Source organism: Mauremys mutica, chromosome 20 (genome assembly GCF_020497125.1).
Source record: "Mauremys mutica isolate MM-2020 ecotype Southern chromosome 20, ASM2049712v1, whole genome shotgun sequence".
NCBI classification, from domain to species: domain Eukaryota; kingdom Metazoa; phylum Chordata; order Testudines; family Geoemydidae; genus Mauremys; species Mauremys mutica.
The window spans coordinates 6,079,970-6,100,701 of NC_059091.1; the positions used below are offsets into that span (position 1 = coordinate 6,079,970).

General features: G+C 58.5%; 2 protein-coding genes across 3 annotated transcripts; both read left to right on the forward strand.

Moving 5' to 3' along the window:
* Positions 1-1,027: 1,027 nt before the first annotated feature.
* Positions 1,028-13,084, forward strand: SOAT2 (sterol O-acyltransferase 2). Its single transcript, XM_044995127.1, has 15 exons — positions 1,028-1,189; positions 2,154-2,212; positions 2,595-2,722; positions 3,692-3,751; positions 4,512-4,619; positions 6,030-6,312; positions 6,799-6,874; positions 7,029-7,110; positions 7,306-7,351; positions 8,619-8,748; positions 9,217-9,314; positions 9,748-9,846; positions 10,345-10,480; positions 11,666-11,811; positions 12,201-13,084. The coding sequence occupies exons 1-15, from the start codon at positions 1,096-1,098 to the stop codon at positions 12,249-12,251; spliced, it is 1,596 nt and encodes a 531-aa protein (XP_044851062.1). The 5' UTR covers positions 1,028-1,095; the 3' UTR covers positions 12,252-13,084.
* A 2,796-nt stretch (positions 13,085-15,880) lies between these two features.
* Positions 15,881-20,304, forward strand: LOC123353916. Of its 2 annotated transcripts, XM_044995404.1 has the most exons (3): positions 15,881-15,961; positions 17,209-17,565; positions 18,243-20,304. In XM_044995404.1, exons 2-3 carry the CDS (start codon positions 17,247-17,249, stop codon positions 18,533-18,535), a joined length of 612 nt encoding a protein of 203 aa, XP_044851339.1. In that variant the 5' UTR covers positions 15,881-15,961; positions 17,209-17,246; the 3' UTR covers positions 18,536-20,304. The 2 variants fall into 2 exon arrangements, with proteins under 2 accessions (XP_044851339.1, XP_044851338.1); XM_044995403.1 differs by lacking the exon at positions 15,881-15,961 and having other exon boundaries at positions 16,531-17,565.
* Positions 20,305-20,732: the final 428 nt, after the last annotated feature.

A 20,732-nucleotide genomic window follows, 5' to 3' on the forward strand; every position in this document is an offset into this window, starting at 1 on the left:
GCTTTCGGCGGCGTGCCCGCAGGAGGTCCGCCAGTCCCGCCCCTTCGGCGTACCCGCCGCCAAATTGCCGCCGAAGCCGCAGGACCAGCCAGTCCTCACAGCGACCGCCAGGCCGCTCCCCGTGGCTTGCTGTCCCAGGCACGCGCTTGGTGCGCTGGTGCCTGGAGCTGCCCCTGCAAAGAGGGGCCCCATGGTGTGGGGCAGAGACAGCCCCTCGTGAGGGGAGTCTGAGGGGGGGCAGAGGGCGGGGGAAGGGTGGTGGTCCCTGAGCAAGAAGATGTTTGAACCGTCACGCTGGAACTTTGCGAGGCTGCGGGCCAAATGACTCACTGGTGTAAGCAGGTGTGACACCCTCTCCCCTCCCGGGAGCTCCCGGACACTTAATGCTGACCCCTTTCCCTTCCCCGACTGAGATGCAGCCAGCTCTGGGGCAGAGCGTAGCAGCTGTTCAGTCACGGTGTAGAGCAGGGAGTAGAGATGAGCGCCGTGCCCCAATGAGATCAGCAGGAGAGGGGGTAACCAGGAGCCCAGCCTGGCACCCATCCTGCTCTTTCTTCTCTCCCAATGACCCACACACATGGGTCGCCCCGGGCATATCAGGAGAGGATACTGCAACCCCCTGGCGCAAAGCATGCTGGGAATATCCGAGAGCCAGCGGTACCCACAAGCAGCAAGAGACAGGGACGTGGCTCCGAGTGGCTCCACACCGGCCAGTAGGGGAGCAAAGGTACTAGTCTAGGTGCCCACTGTGCCTCTGCCAAGGCCCATCCCATGATGATTCTGTGCCAAAGGCAAAGTTTTAAAGTGTGTGTGTAGGGGGGGTGACCCCGGCTGGGGGCAGAGGTTGGAGCCACAGGCCCTGCTATCTCTGCCCTGATAAGGGCTTTATCTTATCACCCCTGGAGGAGGGTTCAAGGCTCCCATCTCCAGCCTGGATCCCAGAGTGGAGAAACTCCTCCAAGGACTTTACCCCCCCCTTGCCAATCAGCTGACCGGGCAGGGCCCAGCGCTGGGAGGGAGGCAGCCCCTGGGAGGAAGAGGATGGTAGCTCTGGGGCGGCCGCTCTGACCCAGTCCCATTCCCTCCGGGGCCGACATGGAGCAAGGTCAGAGGGCCCCTGGCAGAGCCAGGCAGAGGAAGAGAGAGGGGCGAAGGCAGGAGGAAGAGGAGGAGACTCAGGGGCTGGACGGTGAGGAGCAGGGGCAGAGCGGGGGCAGGGGGATAGGAAGGAAGGGGAGGTGGGGTGCAGCATTTCAGGAGCTCTGGGCGGGTGCCCACGTATAGACGGGACCTGCCAGGGCATCAGAGCTGGGGGGGACGGTGCCTGGGTCCAGAGCAGCGACTGCCCAGCATGCAAGTGTTGGGGACAGAGCAGCCTGGGCCATGTCCCTGGTACCTGAGGCTGGAGCAGCGTGTGCCCGAGCGGCATGTGCCAGGTCACAGCCGTGTGTGGGTGCCTGGTTGTGGCATGTTACAGCCATGTGGGTTGCCATGTACATTGTGGTGAGCATGTGGCATTTCAGACCCATGTGTCCATGCCCAGGTAGCAGAGGTGGGGGGGGGGTCTGTGTATTACCCAGCTGGGGTGGACAGGTAGGGAGCTTGCCAGGTGGGGCTGGCAGCTCAGGCGTTTCCCCTCATCCTTTTCAGACCCAGCAGCTGCAGTCCTGGGAGCTCCAGGCTCAGGGGGTGGCTCCAGCCTGCACTGGGGCTGGCCCGTCAATGCCCCACCAGTCCCTGTGAGCCAGCAGGCCAGGCTGGCACCCAACCCCTCCTGCAGCCGTGCCCCCGATGCAGGCTCGGTGGGCTGGTTTCCATGGGCCCATCCCACTCCAATTCGCCTCTGTCACAGTACGAGATGGCACCAAGCCGTGGCGGAAATGGGGTGTGGGGGGGATCCCCAAACCTCCAGGCAAATGGGGATCTTTCCGGCCCTGCCACGTGGCCATGTTGCGGTGCTGGTGGTGTTGAGTTTCCAGGGCATCAGGCCCTCCGAGAGCTGCCGACCCCTCTGGCGTGGAAATGAGGGGCTCCCGATGCACTCTTGGCTCTGACAGGAGCTGCGCTATTCAGCACCTCCCTTCAAGGGGGCACCACCCAGCGGGTGACACGTGACTGACTCGCTGCCCCCTTCTCCCCCCCGCCCCCACCAGGGAACATCAAGCAACTGGACAGTGTCACCAGCCTCATCCAATGGAGGAGACACATGGAGGTAAGGCACCTCCACCCACCTGGGTCTGGGGAGGGCCGGGGGATGGGCTGGGGTGGGCATTGGGGGCTACGTGGATGGTTGCTGGGGAAGGCGCAATAGGGGGGGTCCCATGGGAGAGACCTTCCCCCCAGGCAGCTTGTCTCCCAGGCAGGTGGTGGAGGATCGGGGCCAGGGGAGGATGCTGATGGCTCCGGAGCAGGGCACTGGGAGGAGCAGCTCCCCCGAGGCCCTGGCACCAGCTGGCAGAGCTGGTTGGGGGGCTGGAGGAAGGCAGCTGGGATGAGGGTGTGAGAAATCGAGGGGAGGGGGGAAGCACCTCCCAGGTGCATGCTGGGATACTCTCTGGGGAGACCAGTCACCCCCTCGTTCCCCCTCGGGGCAGGTGGTGAAGTTGGAGCTGCTGGAGCAGGTGCAGGCGCAGCTCGGAGACCTGCTGGACAAGGCCGTGGAGGAGGCTGCGGGGTCCTACCCGCAGCCCCACAGGAAGGCCCGGCTGGAGAGAGAGGATAGGTGAGAGCAGGGGATGGGGGATCCGCCCACCCAGCGCCCCACTCCTCCCTCCAGCTCCGGGGCTCCTCCCCTGCCCCCACACGGCACCTCCCTGGGGAGTCCCCTGCTTTGGGGATCCCCTTCCTGGCCGCCAGCCAACCAGGGATTCTCCCACCTAACCCAGACGGGGGTGTCTGGGGTGTGACACGGGTGCTGGGGGCACTGACACGGCAGCGGTGCTGAAAACCGGTGCCCCACCCCCTCCTGCCCAGACCCCACCCAGGCCCCCCTGCTGAGTAGGTAGAGTCACCCACAGCCTGGTCCGGTAGTGAGAGTGCTGGGCTGGGACTCAGGACACCTGGGTTCTAGTCCCATTCCTGCTGCATGACCGTGGGCAAGTCACTACCCCCCCCCGTGCCTCGGTTTCCCCTCCTACCCCTTGTCCACTTTGCCTGTGAGCCCATTAGGATACAGGCTGGTTCGGCGTCACAGGGTCCGAAAGGCAGCTGGAACGCCAGCATCTACTGCTCTGTTAACCAGCGCTCTAAGCATCAGACTGGAGACCCCCATGTGCTGATCCCCCTGGGGGGACACCTTCCACCTATCCACCTTGCAGCTGGTGGGGATAGTGACTGGCTGCTCTATTCTAGAAGTGCAGTGGGTGTGGGGAAGTGGATGTGAAAGCCCCTTCCCTGGTCTGCGGTTACTGCTTGGAACTTCGTGGTGCCAGTGGACATGAACCTGGTTACTCCAGAAGCCCAGTCCCCTGCGGCTTGAGCTGCAGGAGAATCCCCGTTAACCATTAGCAGTGTAGGGCCTGTGAAACACAGCTGAGCTCTTCTGGTAGCCAGCAGCAGTGAGCATGCACCAGCTCATTAGAAAGGGGTGGCCAGTGCCCTGGGATGGGAGATGCACTAGGAAAGCAGTGCCGATTCGGGGGTGGGAGTTTCTCCCCCGGGTCTAACCCCAATCCCTGCTGGAATCCTTTAGGGGGAGAGGCTCCCTGCTGGAGAAGCGGAAGGTGTTCGTCGACCGGCAGTCGCTGCTCGAGTGAGTACGGCCTGGCTTGGTACGGGTGCAGGGGCAGGGAGCGGCACCGTGCTGCCCATGTGTGCCAGCCTGATGCAGGGTGGTAAGGGGGCAGGGCCTGACATTGCAACACATCCCACTGGGATGGACCCAATACCCTTCCTGGATGCCCAGCCCTGGATGCCCTAGCACAGGGCACCTGACAGGATGGGCTCATTGCAGTAAGAAGCTATCCTGGGGCTGCTTAGGGGAGACTGGAGGGCTGCTCAGCGACCCTAGAGGCAGCCAAGGAGTAGCTGGGGTGAGGGACTTCCCCTCCCACATCCAGAACTGCCCCCCCCCGACATGCCCTGGAATGGCCCCTCTGCTGTCAGATCTTACAGAATGGGAGGTGGGGGAGACAGAGCGGGGGGGGAGCTGTGTGCGCCCCTAGGGGGGGGCCTTGTGCTGGTGCTTCCATGAGTTGGGTCATTTAGTCAGGACACCTGGGTTCTCTGCCTGGCTGCGGGAGGGGAATAGGATCTACTGGTTAGAGAGGTGGGGCTGGGAGTCAGGACTCCGGGGTTCCATTCTCACAATCTCAGATGAGTCTCTTTGCCGCTCTGTGCCTCAGTTTACCCACTTGTAAAATGGGGATGATGATCTGCCAGCAGCTTTGTTATTGAAAGTTGGAGGTGGATTCCCCCCCACCAACACAGGGACTCAAGGAGGGTGGGTCAGTCCCTGCCCTTCCCCTCGTCCTGGGTGGGTAGCATGACCTCCCTGCCTGGCTCTTTTCCAGCGAGCTGCTGGAGGTGGAGCACTTCCGAACCATCTACCACATATTCATCGCCATGCTCTGTGTCTTCATCGTCAGCACCGTGGCGGTGGACTTCATCGACCAAGGGAGGTATGGCAGGAGGATCCCCGCCTCGACCAATCACGGTCTTTTGTGCCTGGGGGTGTGGCCTGGGGGATCCCTGACCTGACCAATCAGAGCACAGTGTTCTGGGGTGGCAGGAGGATTCCCACCCCCAACCAATCACAGCCTTGTATGCCTGGGGATGTGGCAGATCCCCAGGGCTCCACAGCCCAGCCTGAGAGACCACAGCCTGCACTGACGAGGAGGAAGGGGCATTTTCTCCAGCCCGTCCCTCTCCCTGCTCCGGGGAGACTCCTTCTGGGGTCGCCCCCTTCCTCGCTGCCCATCCAGCGATGATACCAGCGGGGTGTGGGGGAGGGGGCTTTAACCACGAGAACATGAGTCGGGCCCCTCCCCCTACACCACATGTGGCTCTTCAGGACTTAATATGCGGCACCTTGTACAGGCACCGACTCCGGGGCTGGAGCGACAGGCGCCAACTTTCCAATGTGCCGGGGGTGGGGGGCTCACTGCCACAGGCCCTGCCCCCACTGCACCCCTTCCTGCCCTCTCCCCTGAGCCTGCAGTGCCCTCTCCTCCCCACCCCGAGCCTCCTGCACACCTCGAAACAGCTGATCGGGAGGTGCAGGGAGGGAAGGGGAGGTGCTGATTGGCAGGGCTGCCGGTGGGTGGGAGGCGCTGGGAGCGGGTGGGGGAGCTGATGGGGGGCTGCTGACGTATTCCTGTGGCTCTTTGGCAATTACATCGGTAAATTCTGGCTTCTTCTCAGGCTCAGGTTGGCCACCCCTGCCCTACGCGGTGAGAATACGTGGCCCGAGGGCTTCCCAAGGGAGCGCTGGCAGGAAGCCTGGGGCAGCCTTCGCCAGTGTCTGTAGGGTCGGGAAGGTCCGTAGTGTTTGCCATAGGGCAGTGAAGGTTCATAGGAGGGCTTTAGGAACACGAAGATCCCTAGTGAAGGTTCATGGAGCCATGAACACCCCAGTGTAATGCCATAGGGCCCTGAGGGTTCGTAGGGCCACAAACACCCCTAGTGGAATGCCATAGGGCCCTGAGGGTCCATAGGGCCATGAACACCCCTACTGGAATGCTATAGGGCCCTGAAGGTCTGTAGGGCCACAAACACCCCAGTGGAATGCCATAGGGCCCTGAGGGTCTGTAGGGCCATGAACACCCCAGTGTAATGCCATAGGGCGCTGAGGGTGCGTAGGGCCATGAACACCCCAGTGGAATGCCATAGGGCCCTGAGGGTCTGTAGGGCCATGAACACCCCAGTGGAATGCTATAGGGCGCTGAGGGTGCGTAGGGCCATGAACACCCCAGTGGAATGCTATTGGGCGCTGAGGGTGCGTAGGGCCATGAGTGTCCCTAGGGCCCATGATACATGGAAGGTCCATGGTGCAGCTCTGAGTCCTGCGTCGCCCTCCTCTCCCCCTGCAGCTTAGTCCTGGACTTTGACCTCTTCATCTTTGCTTTCGGGCATCTGCCCATGGTGCTGGCCACCTGGCTAGTCATGTTCCTCTACACCCTGCTGGTCCCCTACAAAGCCCTGCAGCTGTGGGCTGGCTCCTACCACACCATGCGCTTCCCCCGCCTCTTCACTGCCATCCTCTGGGGGGCGCTGCTGGCCTGCCATGCCGCTGTGCTTGGCTTCTACCCCATCTACACGGTGATACAGCACCAGCTCCCACCCGCATCCAGGTTCATCGTCATCCTCGAGCAGGTGAGTGCCATGGGGCAGGGCACGGAGGGGAAGGATCAGGCACAGGCAGGGCAGGAGGTCTCCATGGCTCAGCAGGGCCTGTTGTCCTGTAGTCACCGTCCAGCTGTCCCGTACTCCTGCTGGCCGCACTCTAGATGTCCTCAACCAGATGTTTCTCTGGGCAAGTTCCTGGAGTCTCCTTGAGCATCTGGCTCCGTACATGGCCCCACAAAGCTAGGGTCATCCTACCTTCCGGGATGGGGGCCCAGCTTCGACTGGAGGGTCCACATGGGATGCAGGTAGAAGGGGGAAGGTTGGAGCTGTGACGGGAGCTAGCCGGATTCTTTGCACGGTGTCCATGCATCACCGTCTTCCAGGGAACCGGGGACTCCCCCAGCCCTGCTGCAGCTCTGGCTGGGTTGGGGGTGGAGGTATGGCTCTCTGGGGACCGGCCGGGTCAGGCGCATGAGCCGGGTTCTGCAAAGTTCCCTGTTCCCTCCTCTCCAGATCCGGTTCCTGATGAAAAGCCATTCGTTCCTGCGGGAGGCCGTGCCCGGCATCATCCATGCCAAGCCACCGGACGGTGAGTACTGATCACAGGGCCTCTCTCTGCCGGTACCCAGTGCCAGCCAGGGCTGCTCTCTGCCAGGGCCCAGGGCCAGCCGGTGCCCGTCTGCCTCTCCCCCGGCACTCCCTACAGACATTTCCTAGCCACACGTTTGTTTTTCTCCTTCTAGGGGAGGTGAAGCTGCCTGCATTGTCAACGTACTTGTATTTTCTGTTCTGCCCCACACTGATCTACAGGGAGACCTACCCCAGGTGAACCTGCTGCATCCCACGGCCGGGGGGGTGGGGGGGCTGTGCTGAGGGCAGAGAGATCCACACATGGGGGCAGCCCCACTCCTCCCAGGCATGACCTGCTTCCCATGAGCATGAGGGGTCTGTGAGCAAGGGAGCGGGATGGGGGAGGGCATAGTCTGAAGCTCCAGCCACTGACCCACTCCCTTCCCCCAGGACTCCCTACGTCCGGTGGAAATACGTCGCTCAGAACTTCGCCAAGGTGAGAACGGCTGCTTTCCTCTGAAACCTTTTCATAGCATTCGAGGCCAGAAGGGGCCCTGACCTTCCAGTCTGACCCCCTGTCCAACCCAGGCCATTGCATTTCACCCGCATTTCAGTCCTCGGGGGGAGCTGAACTGGTGTGTGCCACTGGCAAAGAACAGGAGAGACCGTGGTGCCACCAACGCCCGAGGCCCCCAGTGATAGGGAATTGATTAGGTGAGACGTACCCAGACGTTCCCAGCAGGTCCCCATGCTGCAGAGAAAGTCGAAAAAAACCCCTAAGGTCCTTCCCAGCCCTGATCCATCGATCAATTAGATCCTGAGCATGTGAGGGTTGATCTACGCTGACATCAGCAGAGCTACGTCTCAGGGATCAAATCCACACCCCGGAGAGGCCCAGCTATCCTAGGCTAACCCTCATTGTAGACAGCACTAGGTGGACGGACGAATTCTTCCGTTCACCGAGGCAGTAGGTTCACCACGTGGCTACCTGAAGCGCTGTAGCGAGGCGCTATACTGCTGAGTTTTAAGAGTAGACCCGGCCTTCCCACCAGCCAGGAATCTACAGAGAGGAGAACCTTCGCTCAGCCCTTTTCTGAGAGGGCCATGTGCAATGCCAGCTGGCAGAGGGGAAGGATGGCTCTGTGGTTTCAATCCCCTCCTGCCCTGTGACACACTCCCCTGTGACCCCAGGCGAGTCACTCAGTCCCTTGGTGCCTCAGTTTCCCATCTGTAAAATGAGGATGATCGGCGTTTCCCTGTTTTTTTGCTGGAAAATCGGGGGTGGGGGAGGGAGATTGAAAAAACGTTTTCCGGCAGACGCATCTGCTTCCTGCGGAGAGTTTTGACTTGGGGCGGGGTGTGTCAAAAAATGCCCGAAAGCGGAAATGTTTTGGCAAAAAATTGTCAATTTTCAAATTTCCAACGAAAGACTGAAATTGGACCCTGGGGAAAAAAAATCCAGCCTCTAGCCCTTGTGGTTGCAAAAAGTCCACGTGGCCTGAGCGTGAGCGGCGCCGAGACAGCTGCCTGAGTCTGCAGAGAGCCTGAGGCAATCGCTCGGGGAGGTGTGAACTGCTCCGGGCCTCTCAACTCCGATGCTCAGTGACAAGCATTTCAGTCTCACTGAGGGAGGCTTCTGGGAGGAGCTGGAGTGGGGAGTGTCCCCAGATCTTACCCTGCACCCCAGCAGAGCGTGCTCCGTCCAGGGGCCCTTTGCGAGGTGCGGGGGGAACAGCATCCCTGACTGGGTCGCCCCCCGGCAGTTCCTGGGCTGCCTGTTCTATAGCTATTTCATCCTGGAGCGCCTCTGCATCCCCGTCTTCACCAACATGAGCAAGCAGCCCTTCAGCATCAAGACGCTGGTGCTGTCCATCTTCAACGCCACCCTGCCAGGTACCCGCCCCCCGCCGCTCCCCTCCTGGGGTGGGGGCTGGGGAGAGGGGGGCGGAGCTGTGCAGAGCTGGGAGGGGCCATGTGGGGCCGGGTGCATGGAGGGGCTGTGTGGGGAGGAGGTGGTTGGAGCTGGGTGCGTGGTGTGGGCTGTGGGGTGGCTGTGGGGGGGAGGGGTTGTATGGGACTGGGGGGGGTGATAATTGCTGTAACTAACCAGCGGGCAAAGGTAGCTGGGCTGGGTGGCAGTGCCCCCTAAGGATCGGGGCGATCGTCCTGTGGCACAGCGGGCGTGGAGGCTGGCAAGGCTGCGGCGATGGGAATTGGCAGGCGGTCCCAGGGCGTGGGGGGGGGAGGAGGAGGCCCCGGGGGTGACAGACTGCACAGGGGCGGGGGGCAGAGACTAGGCTCGCCTGCCCCAGCATGGAGCCGTCCAGCCCAATCCAGGCCTCTCCCCTCTCGCCGCGGCAGGGACCTTCCTGCTGCTGCTGTCGTTCTTCGCCTTCCTGCACTGCTGGCTCAACGCCTTCGCCGAGATGCTGCGCTTTGCCGACCGGACCTTCTACAAGGTGAGCGAGGGTGGGGGGCACTCAGGGGCCAACCCTGCCCCCACCCACCCTGACTTGGGTTGGGACCCATGGAAAGCCCGAGGGCCTCACCTCCCCACACCCCTGAAATCTCAGCCAGGTGCCCTGTGCCAGGGCTCTGCCTGCCCTCTGCTGGGAGCCCCTGAGCTGATTGCAGGGCCCAGGCCCAGCTGGGCTCCCCTGTGCCACGGAGCTGGGAGGGGAAGGGGTGGCAGCTCTGTCTGGGAGCTACAAGATGGGCAGGGGCCACGGCCTTTGGAGCGGAGCTGCAGGGGCGGGGAGTGGGGGACACCAGAGCGCCAGGTGGGCACCATGAGTGCTGCAGATGGGCGTGCACACACCGGGGGGGGGGGGCACTGCGGCACGCTCGGCCCGGGCTCACTCCCGTCTCTCCCTCGTCCCTCTGCGCGCCCAGGACTGGTGGAACTCCACGTCCTTCGCCACCTACTACCGGACGTGGAACGTGGTGGTTCACGACTGGCTCTACTACTACGTCTACCAGGACCTGTTCTGGGTACGTGGCCCTGGCGCCGGTCGGACGTTGCGGACGAACCTGGCAGGGGTGGGGGTGGTGCTTGGAGCCTTGGTCGCCGGCCCAGGTGGTGAGGATGGTGCCCTTGGACTCAATGAAACGTTAACTGCTGATGATGCAAGGTGGCTCTGAAAGGATCCTCGCTGCTCTCTGTCTAGCTCAGGGTGCCAGGCGAGCAGCCAGAGATGGTCCTGGGCTGGGGAGGTAGATGCCGGGAGGGGACACAGTGGGGCTCCCTCCTCTGGATCCAGCTGCCTGCTGCGGGGTGGTCTCGTGCAGCGGAAGGGATCTATGCCGTGATGGTGCCGAGCTGGGGGAAGGACAAGGAGGGGGTCTCACCATAAGGGTGGCATGGCACAAGACACATTCCTGGCAGGGCGAGGGTTAATAATGGGATGGGCCATCGGCCTGGTGGGAGCTGGGGTCTGGGACCCTGCTCCTTGTGGCTCCTTGGTTCAGTGCCTTCTCCCTGCCTCCCAGCTCTTCAGAGGGAGGTCCCGAGTCGCAGCCATGCTGTCTGTCTTCATCATGTCCGCCATCGTCCACGAATACGTCATCACCCTCTGCTTTGGCTTCTTCTACCCCGTCATGTTCACCCTCTTTGCCATCTTCGGAGGTGAGCGCCGCCTAGTGCCCGGCTCCTCGGCCCCCAGGGCAAAAAGGGGGCTGTCAGAGTCTACCCTCACTTGAAACTGGGGGGTTTCAAAGTGAGGACCCGCATGTCTTCCCCCACCCCAAAATCCTAGGGTAGGTCCCCTTTGCTGCCACCACCGCGGTCAATATGTGGGCCGGGACACCCTGTTTTCCCCCTGTCTCCCTTCAAAGACACTCCCTGGGGAACACAGATCAACTCACAGAGGAGGAACCTTTCCCCTCTCTTCCCTCTCTCCAGCCTGCTCCGGAGAGAGAGATACCTTGATTCAAACTCCTTGAATCTCCCACACACAGGGAAGCAGCCCACTTCCCCCCTCCCTCTCTGCTAGCCACTGGAAAGAGATACCTGATTCAAACTGCTTGAATCAAACCCAGGAGAAATTCTCTCTTCCCCATCCCCTCTCTGCCCGGAGATAAGCTGTCTCACCACTGAGAGAGTGGGTCTTAGCCCCTTCCCCTATCCACAGTAGAAGGGATTTAATCAAATCTTTATAGAAAGAATTTATTAAAAGAAAAACAAGAAAATACAGAATCTCTATGAGTCCAAGCTGGACACTCATAGGGTATAACCTTGCTAAGTTCTGGAGAGAATCCTCTCTCTTTCTCAGTACAACCAGTACAAGCAGAATTAAGAATAATCAATAACAAACACACAGAATTGCAAACATAGGATTATTAGATAATGACACAAAGTATCTTTCTAATACTCACTATCTTGGCTAGAAGAAATTAGTTCAGAAAGGTGGAAACTTGTAGACTTGATTAAAACATCTGGACTCTTGTAACTCCAGATGGCTAAAGACAAAACACACAGGATCAGAGGGAAAAAGTTCCATCCTAGAAATTCCAAATTCTCTTCCCTGATTGGTCCTCAGGTCAGGTGCCTACCAGGTACTATTTTTAACCCTTTACTAACTATTCATGACAGGGGCAAAGGGAGAGCACCTTAGCCAGCCCCACGCCAGCCCCCGGTAGTGGCTGGTGAAGCACCGGCCTCATAGATGGGAGAGGATTGGGTGGGTCTCGGCCCAGTTCACACGGCTACAGGGTCACTCGGCAGAGATGGGGGAACCCCAGTGGCGTGGGGACAGGAGGCGCGTGAGATGGGGCAGTCGCTGCCCAGCCTCCCCCTTGGCTCTCCCCTCAGTGATCTTCAACTTCCTGCTGAACGACAAGCGGAAGGGCCCGATCTGGAACATCATCATGTGGACTTGCCTCTTCATCGGCCAGGGCATCCAGGTGTGCCTGTACTGCCAGGAGTGGTACGCCCAGATCCACTGCCCGCTCGAGCAGGTGAGGGCACCTGGGCCGGAGGCTGGTCTCAGTCACGGGGGGCAGATCTCCCCCGGCTGTCACGCCAGACACCCCCGGCCTCATCGCGGGTCACTTATCTCCCTAGAGTACTAGGGTAGCCATCTCGTCTAGGCCCCTGGGTCAGAGCCTGTCCCTCTCCCCCAGTAGCCATGGCTCTCACTTCGAGGCCATGGCCACGGGCCTAACACTCTAGCGAGGGGTGTTGGCCCTCCCTGCTAGGCTGTGCCCACGCCGCAGGCCTCTCCCTCTGGCTCAGTCAGTTGGTTGCATCCCCCTCCCTCTGGCCTGGCCCTGAGTCCATCACACGCCCCAGGGCAGCAAGGGCCCGGTTCTGTCACTAACTGGATTTCTGGGTGGATTCTCAACAGAAGACGTTCTGGGGGCTGGTGACGCCGCGCTCCTGGTCCTGCCGCAGCTAGGAGCCCCTCTGGGTGCCGCCTTCCCCATCGCACCAGGAGGACGCTCAGCTACGCCCAGGCCCACCAGACATCCCAGCTACCAAGAGCTCCTGCTGCCAGGATGCATGGAGGAGCGGCACATGTCCTTCTCCGCTCCTTTGGCTCCTTTCTTGCTCAGCGTGGCCAAAGCGGATCAGGCTGGACCACGTTTCCCCCGCGAGCCTGGGCCTTCGGTCACTTCCCCAGGGAGGCTGTGGGCAAGAGGGCATTGCCGGTGGGTCTGGCTCTCTGGAGAGACCTGGGGTGGGGAGCAGCTGCCACCCCAACCGTGCACCAGAGAGCTACGCTGGACATTCTTGCACTGAGACAGCTGGGTGGACGGGCCAGAGCAACAGCAGGGGCCATCCCATGCCTCAGCCCCGGGTTCAAGCCCTGCAGCTGGGCTGTCCTTTCCATCCACTCCCATGGGTGGGAAAGGCCACACGAGAGAATTCTGCACACACACAAACGTGCCTGGTTCAACAGGATCCTGCTCCACCTCTGGATAAGACCCGGACTCTGGCATTGTCTCACCCTACAAATCATCGGGTGTCGAGCCTGACACCAGGCACGGTTCCTCCATTCACACTCCCTGCACCCTCCCTAGGCAATGGACACGATCCTCTAGGCCAGCAGGTTCACCGACAGGGCTGCGTAGATGGAGGGGGCCGGAAGCAAGTGATGGTTCCACCCTGCCCCCGAAACCCCAACTATACACACAATACGATGGGGGCTAATTTAGCTACAACGAGTCAGGAAAGAGATCTTGGAGTCATCGTGGATAGTGCTCTGAAGACGTCCACGCAGTGTGCAGCGGCGGTCAGAAAAGCAAACAGGATGTTAGGAATCATTCAAAAAGGGATAGAGAATAAGACTGAGAAGATCTTATTGCCCTTATAAATCCATGGTGCGCCCACATCTTGAATTCTGCACACAGATGTGGTCTCCTCATCTCAAAAAAGATTTACTGGCATTAGAAAAGGTTCAGAGAAGGGCAACTAAAATGATTAGGGGTTTGGAACGGGTCCCATATGAGGAGAGATTGAAGAGGCTGGGACTTTTCAGCTTGGAAAAGAGGAGACTAAGGGGGATATGACAGAGGTACATAAAATCATGAGTGGTGTGGCAAAAGTGAATAAGGAAAAGTTATTTACTTGTTCCCATAATATAAGAACTAGGGGCCACCAAATGAAATTAATAGGTAGCAGGTTTAAAACAAATAAAAGGAAGTTCTTCTTCACACAGCGCACAGTCAACTTGTGGAATTCCTTGCCTGAGGAGGTTGTGAAGGCCAGGACTATAACAGGGTTTAAAAGAGAACTGGATAAATTCATGGAGGTTAAGTCCATTAATGGCTATTAGCCAGGATGGGTAAGAATGGTGTCCCTAGCCTCTGTTTGTCAGAGGATGGAGATGGATGGCAGGAGAGAGATCACGTGATCACTACCTGTTAGGTTCACTCCCTCTGGGACACCTGGCATTGGTCACTGTTGATAGACAGGAAGGACACTGGGCTGGATGGACCTTTGGTCTGACCCAGTACGGCCATTCTTATGTTCATACTGCTCCAGGGACACTGTCCCAGTAGAACTGTGTCCAGTAGGAGTGTGATTTTGTTACCAATAAAACCATTAGTGTGGACTCCTTTATTGGTATAAAGGTGCCTTTTACCAGCATCGCTACCTCCCCTTGCAGTGTGGCCGAGTGGATTGAGGGTTGACCTAGGCCTCAGAAGACTTAGGTTCTGATTCCCAGCTCTGCTATTGGGTGACCTTGAGCAAGTCACTTAGCCTTCCTGTGCCTCAGTTTCCCCACCTGTAAAACAGGGATAATGATAGTGTTCTCCTTTGCAAAGCACTTGAAGAACTACTGATGAAAAGTGCTCTATAAAAGCTGGATATTATTATAGGCATTGTTATGCTGATATAACTGCATCCACACCAGGTAGGTAGCCTCTGCTGCTTTAACTATATAGGTATAGCTGAAACGGTACAACTTTTGCGTGTCAACAAAGACAAGTTGTTGATGAATGGGGTGGGTAGGGGGAGAGAGAGCGTGTGTGTCAATCGTATTAATATTGATAGCAGAACTGACCAAATTGTTTCCATTAAAGCATTTTCAATGAGAAGTGGCTTTTTGAACCATGCAAACAATTTTGGTGGACATTTTACTGTGTGTGGTTCTAAATTTTTCAGTCTTTCATCTATTTGAAATAATTTTTTGGTTTCTCTCCTTCCTATTCTCTCTCTCTCCCACTTTCTCTCTCTTTCCCAACCCCCACTTCCTTCCTTTTAGAGAGAACAGAGGGGGAAAGAACACTAAACATGTGTTTCATTGCAAAAATCCAATGTTTCCACAACATATTTTGAAACAAAGTGCAAAAAATGTTTCATTTCCTTCTGAATTTCTCGCAGGAAAGGCTCAGCGATTGGCGACCAGCCCTAACAAAGGGTGTGGTTTCTATTTGAAAGATAGCGTTTCTGTGGGGTAAATTTCCGCCAGTCTAGCAAACCAGATGCCTCATCCCTGTATAAAGAATTCCCCCATAAAGGGAGCGACGTGAAATGAATTAAAAGCAGAACGTTATTACAGCATCTTTGCAGGGTTGTTGTAGCCATGTTGGTCCCAGAATATAGGAGAGATAAGATCAGGGGTTCTCAAACTGGGGGTTGGGATCCGTCAAGGGGTTGCGAGGTTATTACATGGGGGGTCGTGAACTGTCAGCCTCCACCCCAAACCCTGCTTTGCCTCCAGCATTTATAATGGTGTTAAATATACAAAAAAGTGTTTTTAATGTATAAGGAGGGGTCGCACTCAGAGACTTGCTGTGGGAAAGGGGTCACCAGTGCAAAAGGTCTGAGAACCACTGGACAAGATGGGTGAAGCAATATCTTTTACTGGACCAACTTCTGTTGGTAGAAGAGACAAGCTTTTGAGCTCCACAGAGCTCTTCTGCAGGTACATGTATATCTTCCGCAGCATTTTTGTAAATTGTCTTAGATAGGTTATCTGGCAGGCAGCAGGTCCCAATGGACTGTCCCTGCCCAGCGCTGGTGGAAGAGTCGGGACAGTCTGATGGGTTTGAACCGTGCCTCAGTTTCCCCATCTGTAGCACAGAGGGTTCACACAACTGCCTGACCGCTGGTGGGTGCGGGAAGGATTAATTCGAGCTCGGCGAGGGGGATAATCTAGTTCAAAGGCCCCGCAGGGGGAGGCCTGGGGACCAAGGGCCGGTTGCCCGGGAGCCCCCGGGACATCGCCAGAGTACCAGCCTCCAGCTGCCCCACCCACTGCGGGGCGGCCCAGCGCCCGGTGCCCGGGACGGGGGCGCAACCCAGCGCCACCCCCAGGGCTGGGATCCGGTGGGGGGGGGCTGCCCCGCCCCCATCCCGCTCAGCGCGGCGCGGGGGGGGGGCGGATCCGGGGTTCGCGCCCTGGGAGGCGGGTCTGGGGGCTTCGTCCGCTCCCTCGTTCATTTATTTATTTATTCGTTTCCTGCCGCCGCGCGCGCGGCGCCCCCGGCCCGTGGGAAAGGTTCGCCCCTGCGCGTGCGCAGTGAGGAGGAGGCCGCCCGAGCGCGCGTGCTGCGGCTGCGCGGCGGTGAGGATGACGTCATCGGGGCTGGCTCTACGGAAGGCGCGGAGCGGAGCCCGGGCGTGGCGGCGGGATCCGCCCCAGCGGGGGGCTCCGAGGTGGGTCGGGACCGGGCTGCGTCCGCCCCTCCCCCTCCCCCCCCCCCAGCTACCGGCCCGCGGGGCTCCCCAGCCGGGCGGGTCCGGAACCGGACGCGGACCGGAGCGCGGGGTGGTTCCGGGAGGGGCCGGGAGGAGCCGCATTTCGGGGAGGGGGAGGTGCCAGCCGGGCGCTGGGAGAGCCCCCCTCCCCCCCCCGTGCAATCTGTAAACCCCGGATAGGGCGGGACCCACTTCCTGCCCGGGGCGGTGGGGCAGCCCCCCCCCGGCTCCAGCACCTCTGGGTGCCATGTCTCGGGGGGCGCAGGACAGTGTCCCCGCCACAAAGTGGGGCGAACTGGGCCCCTTGCTGGCTTTCCAGCTGGGGAGGCCTGGGCTGAATGGGAGCGAGGTGGGAGGGCTGGAGCTCCTGGCTCTGGGGTGCAGCACATTGGTGGGAGTGTCTGCGTGTGTGTGTGTGTGGACAGGCAGGGCTCTGCTACCGGTCTTGCCCCATTGAGAGCGGCCTTTAGCCCTGTCACACTAGCTCCTTCCACCCCCGAAATACCCATTCCCCCGCCCCCCAGTCATGTTACCGCTGAGAGCAGATGCATGAATGCACCCAGGCAAAACCAGGCGGCTCAGTATTTCCATGCTAAACAATCTTCCAGACACCCCAGGGCCCCACCATGCCGGGCGCTGCACAGACAGGCCCTGCCCCAAAGAGCTTGCAGTCTAAATATACAAAAGGTGGGGAAGGGAAACTGAGGCACAGAGCAGGCAATGTGACTCGCTCAAGGTCACCAGCAGAGCTGGGAATAGAACCCAGGTGTCCTGGGACCCAGCCGGGCTGTCTGAGTGTGCAAGACGCTGGTGCTGTTCTGTAGAGATAAGGGTGTCAGTCGCTGAAACCTGCAGATGTCACCAGCTGCGGGAGCAGCCAGGGGCCACAGGGTGGCCGTGCTGCTGAGATGGCAGGGACCTTTCAGGGTGGGCTGGGGAAACCCCCTGTGCTGTCAGGTGACTCTTCCCTGCTCAGCCCAGCGGCCTGGGCACTGGGGCCTCCCCTCAGCAACGCTTGGGTTCTGTGGTTCAACAGACAACAAACCCTGGAGATCAAAGGAATTTTGAAAGGGGGGGACCCCACAGTCTAAGGGATGGAGTGGGGAGGGGGCATTCAGAGAGCAGGTCCCCTGGAGAGGCTGAACAGGGGCTTTTCCACCCAGTCACCCCAAATCACCTGGCTGGTTTGTTTTGGGGCCTTGCAGATCTGCCTTTCGGGGGGCCTCTGGGGTGAGGTGCCAGGATGGCGATGGGCGAGCAGGTGCTGCACTTCCTGGAGGATCTGAGAGAGAAGGAGTTCGAGAAGTTCAAGTTTTACCTGCCCCATGAGGGCACGGCTCCCCACATACGCCGCGGGAAGCTGGACGGCGCCTCCCGCATCCAGGTGGCTGAGCTGCTGATGCAGACGTACCCCCAGGAAGCGCTAGACATCACCAACCAGGTGCTGCACAAGATCCCAAGGCTGGATCTGGTCCAGGGTGGCCAGCTCCAGGCAGGAGGAGAAACTGGGAACAGCGGCAACAATGCAGATCGCACCGGGGCAAGGAAGCCGCAGGCCCACGGTAAGGAGCACAGCCACAGAGCAGGGCGGTTCAGTGACAGGAATGGAGAGCTCCCAGCTTCTCTGTTCCCAGCCTCTCCCAGCAGTGGATGCTGTAGGGGGAAGGCAGCAGCCGGAGCTCTAATGATGGGGAAAATAGGAGAGGCCCTGAATACCGAGTGGCTTGCTTTAATTTAAATAGTAGTGAGAACTAAGGGGTCCATAAGACAGCAGTGAGGCAGCCCTTTAAATTAGTAAGGGGGCCCAGTCCCCTCTGAAAACCCCTGTAATTTGAGCACTGGCTGTGGGTGACACAGCTGGCTACTCCAGCCCTGGTGCCTCCCAGCAGGGGGTGCTCTAGGGAGTGAGGCAGGAGCATTGGCTGTCAAGGAAGCTCCTGGTTACTCCAGTCCCAGCCTCTTCCAGCAGGGAGCGCTGTGGGGAGTGGGGCAGGAAGATGGCTGGGAGGAGAGCTCCTGGCTGCTCCAATCCCAGCCTCACCCAGAAGGGACCCTGTAGAGAGCAGAGCAGGAGCACTGTTTTTGGGGGTGTTCCCAGCTATGCCAGTCCCAGCCTCACCAGCAGGGGATGCTGTGGGAAGTGGGGCAGGAGTGCTGGCAGCAAGTGCCAGGAAGACTGGAGCTTCCCATGTGGCAGCATGGCCAGTCTCCTGGCTGACTCTTCTCCCCTCTTTCCCAGAGAGGAAGATTCTGGTTTCAGAGCAGCAGCTGATGAAGCTGGCAGGGAATATGGGCAAGACCTGGAGGCAGATCGGCATCGAGTTCCTGGGCCTGGAGAATCACTTTCTGGAGCAGATCGAGGAGAACAATCCTGGCAACACCAAACTGCGAGCTTTCCACATGCTCTTGGAGTGGAAGAAACGAGCGAAGCAGGACGCCACCGCCATCCACCTTTGCTCCATCCTCTCCCAGGACGGGGTGCCCCTCCAGCCCGAGGCCCTCGACTGCCTCCGGGACACAGGCGGGGCCTAAGGAGATCTGGGGGGCGTAGTCCAGGGCAGCGGGTCTCAACCAAGGGTCTGTGGCCCAGGGCAGGAAGCCGAAGACCTGCTGTGCAGGGCTGAAGCCTGGGGCCCTGAGCCCTGCCTCTGGGGCTGAAGCAATGTAGGTTGGCGTGGGACCCCGGGAAGTTCCCCTGCTTCCTAGCCTCTAACGCTAGCCTAGGCTTGTATATGCGGAAAAATAGTTGTTGTGGCATTGGTGGGCCAAGGAGTTTTTATAGCATTGTGGGGGAGGGTGGGGAGAGAATGGTGCTTAGAAAGAAAAAAAGTTGAGAACCCCGGATCCAGGGGATGGCGTGGCCTTCTGATTAAAGGACTAGCACGGTATTCTGGGGACCTTGATTCAGTTCCCAGTGGTGCTTTAGTTTTGGGGTGTCTGATTTAAGACCCCCACAGGGCCTGGCTTGCAGAGGAGCCGAGCACCCACTGCTCCCAGTGATCTTAGCTGGAGTGGAGGGTGCTCGGAAACCAGGCCATGGGTGGCAGCCAGGAATCACTAGCCACTTTGGAAAATGCTGGTCTCTGTCATGTGCCTCAGTTTACCTACATGCGCAATGGGGAAGACATGGCCAGATTCTCCAAAGAGCTCAGTGTCCAGCAGCTCCCATTACTTGCACGGGGCTGGTGGGGAGGAGAGGAGTTGCTCAGGGGGCCGGATGTACTTCGTTTAAAGCCACTTTCACTGCCAGCAGCCTCAAGTGCCACTGAGTCAGGCCCCAGATCTGTGTCTGGCTGCTTCCCCCGTCCAGCCTACCGCCACTTGCTAGCTGGGGTGGGTCAGTCCAAGCAGGGGGCCAGGACAGCCCCAGGGAATGGATCGGGGCGGGAGGAGACACCTGTGATCTAGGGCAGCTATAAAGTGGGAGACCCTGTGGAGGCTGGGCTGGGCTCTTCCCCACTCACAGGGACATCACTCCACAAAGAACCTGGGGATCTTCTCTCCCTGGGGGATCCACTCCCCCAATCTCTCCTTGGGGTCTCGTCTAGGCAGCTCTTTTTTAAAGACTGTTTTTACCAAGAAGCACAATTGAAGCCTTTTTGTACTTGCAAAGAAATAAATGTCCTCAAAGCCAGCGCAGCTCAGGCCCTGCTTCTCACTGATTATCATCACAGTACGACCCCACGTGGTTGGATTTCATCCCAGCCCCGGTGCAGAGCCCTGCGAGAGGGGCAGGAAGCTGCCTTGCTCTGGGGCTACTTGTCTCCACTACTGGCCAGGGCAGACTAATAATAGTTAGAGCCCTGCAGCGGGACTGGGATCCCGCAGGACCCACTGTCAGCACAGCGGGAGCAGGGAAAATGTACCTTGTTGCGGACGGAATTGGGTGGCAAAAAACCAGACTCTGGTAATTTGCGGGAAAACAAAATGCAAGTTTAGCTGCACCTGCTATTTAAATTGACCTTATCAGTCACTGAGCTTGAGCCTCTTTTTAACATTTCTTTCTATCAAAAACCTACAGCGGTGAGCAGTTTTGCCGCTAAATATTTTTCAGACAGCAAGAGTAATTCTGACCTATAAGTAACTCGAATGGTTTGTTTCAGCTTTCTAAAAACAGTGCTTAAGCCGTTTAAAACATTCCAGGTTTTTAAACAACTTTTTATAATCATTAAAAAAAAATCTGCATCTTTTAAGGCAAAATGATGGTGTAATCTGTTTTGACCTTCTATGTGATATACACGACAGCAGTTTGTCATAAATAGAATTTCAGCAACGTAAAGCAAGTTTGGTTTTTTTTTTTACAAAAAAAATAAAGGTTTTAATACTTAAATTTAAGCGAGGGCTAGAAAGAGATTTGATGTCTATTATAGGACTTAAAGTATTTTTTTACATGGTTTAAGCAAGATTTGTTTTATTCTTTTAGTGGTAAAAATTGTCTGAATTCCATTTTTATATAATATTTTAGCCGACTGTTGTGTTTTGTTAGTAGGCTGGGGGAGTCTCTCTCTCTATTGTGGGATTTGTGGGACTGAACGTTTTTGTGGGCGGGAGCAGGATAAAAATGCAAGAAACAATGCGGGAGGGGATTTTAAAAATACTGCGCCGTTCAGCATATGCTGTATATAGTCCGTATTGGCCTTATGGCAGCTGGGGAATAGCCAGGGGGCTGAGCTACTGTGGCCACACCCACTATTGGGACGTCCCCCTGCCTGCTAAACTCAGGGTTGTG

Coding starts and splice junctions, on each gene's coding strand:
- SOAT2 (XM_044995127.1), top strand. CDS start 1,096: ATGGAGCAAGGTCAGAGGGCCCCTGGCAGAGCCAGGCAGAGGAAGAGA. Junction 7,111..7,305: donor TACAGGGAGACCTACCCCAG/GTGAACCTGCTG, acceptor CCCTTCCCCCAG/GACTCCCTACGTCCGGTGGA. Junction 9,847..10,344: donor TCTACCAGGACCTGTTCTGG/GTACGTGGCCCT, acceptor CCTGCCTCCCAG/CTCTTCAGAGGGAGGTCCCG.
- LOC123353916 (XM_044995404.1), top strand. CDS start 17,247: ATGGCGATGGGCGAGCAGGTGCTGCACTTCCTGGAGGATCTGAGAGAG. Junction 17,566..18,242: donor AAGGAAGCCGCAGGCCCACG/GTAAGGAGCACA, acceptor CCTCTTTCCCAG/AGAGGAAGATTCTGGTTTCA.